The sequence below is a fragment of the Loa loa genome (genome assembly GCF_000183805.2).
Source record: "Loa loa unplaced genomic scaffold supercont3.126, whole genome shotgun sequence".
In the NCBI taxonomy this organism is placed as follows: Eukaryota; Metazoa; Nematoda; class Chromadorea; order Rhabditida; family Onchocercidae; genus Loa; species Loa loa.
Window position 1 is genome coordinate 37,919 of NW_018108306.1, and position 4,319 is coordinate 42,237.

Here is a 4,319-nt window from a genome sequence, read left to right on the forward strand (position 1 = left end):
TATATATATATATATATATATATATATACATATATGTATATATATATATATGTATATATAATATGCTTTAAGATTTAAATTCCTGTAAGTAAAAAATACAATCGGAAAAGTTCCTCACAAAATTCCGGTTTACATCTTGTAATTGATCCGATCACACATTACATACTCTCGTCTTAATTGATAAATGATAGCAATACAGATATAAAAGTATGAAGAAAAGGATACACAATGTCGAATCTCGTTCTGCCGAATTGTAATTATCTGTCTTTTCACCTGGCAAGGACACCATCCACCCTATCTCTTAATCCTGATCATCTTCAACTGGACAGTAACTTTCTGGAATGGGGCTTATTGGATCCGGTTATGGGGCTTCTGGAATGGGGCTTAGATTCACTTAGCGATAATTGGGTCCGGTTAGGTTTTAACTGGAGGGGTGACATTTTCATATGTCATACAATTCTTTTTCGGTTGTTAGGGTTATACAATGATGCCACTATTTGCATATGATGTCTTAATTGAAATGATTTTAGGTAAGATAGAAGGTCAGGTGGAAAGAAGGTCATCATCCTACACATGGTCTCATCCATTATGTGGCATCAATTTTTGAGGTATGTTGGCCATATCGATTTTTTTTCATTAGTATTCTTTCTCTCATTTATTTTTATTTTTTACTTAAATTGTGATCCATATAAATCGGCAGATTTACTTCCTTTTTTTTCCGTTTTCGATAATTCAAATATCATCATTAATCATTATCTATTTAATTCAATCATAGCATAATGTGTGACATCATATATTTCGCATTACGTGTTACCATGACTATACTGTCTACAAAAAGTTGATATTTTTGATCAGCTAAGTGCCGAATATTTTCACTAACTTTATATTTTTCGAAAAAAATAATATACTGAGTAGGCTAAAGTATTTGTGAAATCCTCTTGGCCTATTGAAGATATGGACAAGACCAACTGATAGCTAAAAACATCAATTAGTAACTGAAAATATGAGCTAGATCTTTGCCTATTGAATGCATACGTTGAAATGATTGTTTATCAGAAGCGATGATTAAACTCATTATCAGTATATTTCAACATATGATTAATTTGCTATATAGATTGAAAAGGAAAGCTTGAAGTTAATCTTTTGATTTGAGAACTATTGCATTTATCTTCAAAATTTTGAAATAAATAATGAGCATTTTCAGGCAATATTTAAATCAAGAACATGTAATCCAGAAGGTATGCAATTTAATTATAAAGGCAAAATACATTTGAATGGCTTAATCCATCTATCTTATCCTAATCACTTCTGTATTTTTATGCGTTATGAACTATTTCTTATAAATGATTTAATTTATGAAGTGCTGTAACTGTTCAACCATTCGCCTTATCTATCTTTCTAGCTATATAAAATGATAAGATTCAACGGTTTGATTGTTAAAAAATCCTCAAGTAGCCGTCAGTATTGATATGTAAAATTATTAAAGGAGTTAACTTCTTAATATATGTGAAGTATTCCTCGTTGTATATCTTGCGAAGAATTTCCAGAATATATTATCAAATTGGAATGCAAAAGGAGTATGAGAAAGGTAGTATACCTCTAAAGTAGCAATTCATTCATTTAATTAGAAAAGAACGTGAATCGATGCAGTAAGACTAAGTAGAACTTAATAGAAAGGTGGTTTACTTTAACTTCCTATTCGTTCCGATCTTTTTGCATTTCACTTCATTTTCCATTGCAGTTAGCAGATTCAAAGATAATTCGTTCAACAGCACGGTTTTTCGTCTCAACAATATATGGTATGCGTATGTCGATCTTTCGGGATTTTTGGAAACGAATTGAATTTTTCTCGAAGAAATTTGGTGAAGAATTCAAAAAATCATTGACACAGAAGAAGTAATTTTTATTTGCACATGTACAATGTAGAATACAAATTATGCCATATTATTCACAAACTATATAAATTGTATAAAACTACAAACATTACAAATCACTACAACTTTCACAGTACCATTGCTGCTTTTTTGTGATTTTTTGCAAGTATATGTCGTTTCTTCATTTCTCAGTACCATCGTATCACTAAGTTGAAGTTTATACAATGCGTCTTACAAACATATATCACAGTAGTTCACTTTGCTTATGAAATGTAAAACAGCTTATAATTATATCATTCATGAACTGAATCTGATGATAGTAGTAATATTAATATTAACAATATTAACAATATTAGTAATATTAGTATTAGTAGGAATATTATCACTTAATTCTTCAGCAATTTCAATATCACTTATTGATATAGTTTGATTATTCAACAATTTGTCAGTTTCGTATGATACATATTTTATAAATTTTTCCCACAAATTGCTAAAAAATAACTGTTATCAAAATATTGAGATATGCAAATGTGCTAACAAAATTTAATGCCTTCTTGAGATATTAGATTTTGATGCATAGTTACAGAAAGAATACATTCTTTAGTACATTTGAAAAGATTGTTCATAAAATTAGACAAATGGTTTTCTTTTTCTTTTTGTGCAATATTTAGAGAATGGAAAAGGAAAGATGAAATCGATAAATTATTGTCTCTTCCAGGATGAAGTAACTTCCATCTTACGACAGTATCACTTTTCTCAATAATTTATTTCTGTTAATATTATACAATTTCCGGTTTATCTAGTTTTCAAGCTTAAGAATTTTAAGTCGAATTAGGAAATATAAGGCAACAAATAACAAATAGCATTGGCAAAAGATTGCACTTTCATGATACATGAGAAAGAAATTTCGTCTAACTCTAAATGAAATATGATGCATTTGGGTAATAAAACCCTTTTAGTAAGTGACTTGAAGTTGACACATATGACATCTAACTTAGATTGATGTCATTTCGTCCTGTAATTTTGCGAAATTAACAATTTTCGTAAACTTTTTTTTCGGAGAAAGTTCAAGAGGTTAGTTTAAAAAAAGTGTTAAAGTGACTCAACGCTAGCTAAGTAATTGGGCTCTGAGGGTCGTTTGATATCATGTGTATCAACAAATTTTGTTCGGAGTTTTTGTTGTAAGGAGGGATTTGGTCGTTTGGATGATACTGGAAATGAAGATGTAATGGAATCGGATGAAGCTGCTAACATGGGTAAGGAAGTATCGCAACTTGTTGGTTTGACAGTTTTGGTAGGTATCGATGAGAAGTGAAGTGATGTAAATCTGGTGCTAAGTATATTTGAGCTAAGTGTAGCTTTGGATTTTTGTGATTCCAGCGGTGCTACGACTTGTGACAACGAACGTGAACGCAAATGTGTAACGTTTGCAACATGAGAAACAGTTGATGATGGCCTACGAATTTGCCATGAGATCCGATTCGTTACATTCTTTTCTTGCGCGGAATTTGCTACAAAATGAACTATACATTATGTATTGGTTTCACTAACCGGAAGGAAAACAAACTTTCTGGCGAATTTCCAGTCATTTCTGGTAACAAGAACACAAGGCATTGTTTGAATTTTGAATAATAATTGAATTAATAAAAATTGATGTAAGAAAGCGAGACAAAAGTATAGGAAGAAAAAGTTCAAACGTACATGCTACATTCTTTCCTGAGGAAGATACACTGTGTACTGTCAAAGGCGTTATTGAAAAAGCATTCGGATTAGAGCAATGCATTACCTGAAAGAATATCAGTGATTATAGATTGCAATGATCGTATCCTGAACTGTCGTTTACGTCATCCATATCTGAACATTTTATAAGTCTTTCGGAATAATAATGATTAAGTTTTATATAAAGGTCAGTGATGAAATTATCGGTTGATAGAAAATCATCCCGTGTAAACTTGAATGGTGAAATGATAGAGCAGAATGGCTTATAAGAAATGCTTTTCAAAACAGGAATGATGAATATTCCGTATAGCATATACTTGCGTCGAAGTAATTCCGAATTGAACGAACTTTTTTTTTTAAATGTGTCACTAAATATTGCTTTGATATCAGTATAATAATAAATTTATATCTAAATTTGAATTCTTCAGGTTCAGAATAATTTTTCTCTGAATTTCAAGTAATTCTGGATGATGCTGCTGTTCTGTTCTGACTTGACCGATACTCTTTACCTGAACAAGTTGGGGTAAAGCTGGCGTATTGGATGGATCTTGGACTTCGGAATGTCCAGCATATGGAAATATAGATTCAGATCCGGTTAATGAATGCACATCGACGCTTAACATATCACCATCCCTTGGTGATTGATGAATGCTTTCCCTATGTGTATCATTTGGTGTACGTCGACCCAACGATACATAGTACCCAAAAGCCTGAAATCAAGCCTAT

The 4,319-nt window shown here is 31.4% G+C and overlaps 2 protein-coding genes across 2 annotated transcripts in view; one reads left to right on the plus strand and one right to left on the minus strand.

The window, feature by feature from the left end:
* Positions 1–228: 228 nt before the first annotated feature.
* On the plus strand, positions 229–1,900 carry LOAG_13064 (hypothetical protein; the record flags this gene model as incomplete). The annotated part of the gene is made up of 3 exons (XM_003148575.1): positions 229–413; positions 1,205–1,238; positions 1,742–1,900. 3 exons carry the CDS (start codon positions 229–231, stop codon positions 1,898–1,900), a joined length of 378 nt encoding a protein of 125 aa, XP_003148623.1.
* A 970-nt stretch (positions 1,901–2,870) lies between these two features.
* LOAG_17775 (hypothetical protein) overlaps positions 2,871–4,319 on the minus strand; it is a gene marked incomplete at its 5' end in the record, with an annotated part of 4,672 nt that continues 3,223 nt past the window's right edge. The window contains 2 exons of the mRNA XM_020450435.1: positions 2,871–3,385; positions 3,576–3,660. Of these exons, the coding sequence (XP_020305891.1) occupies positions 2,967–3,385; positions 3,576–3,660 (504 nt within the window). The 3' untranslated portion in view covers positions 2,871–2,966. The remainder of the gene's footprint in view (positions 3,386–3,575; positions 3,661–4,319) is intronic.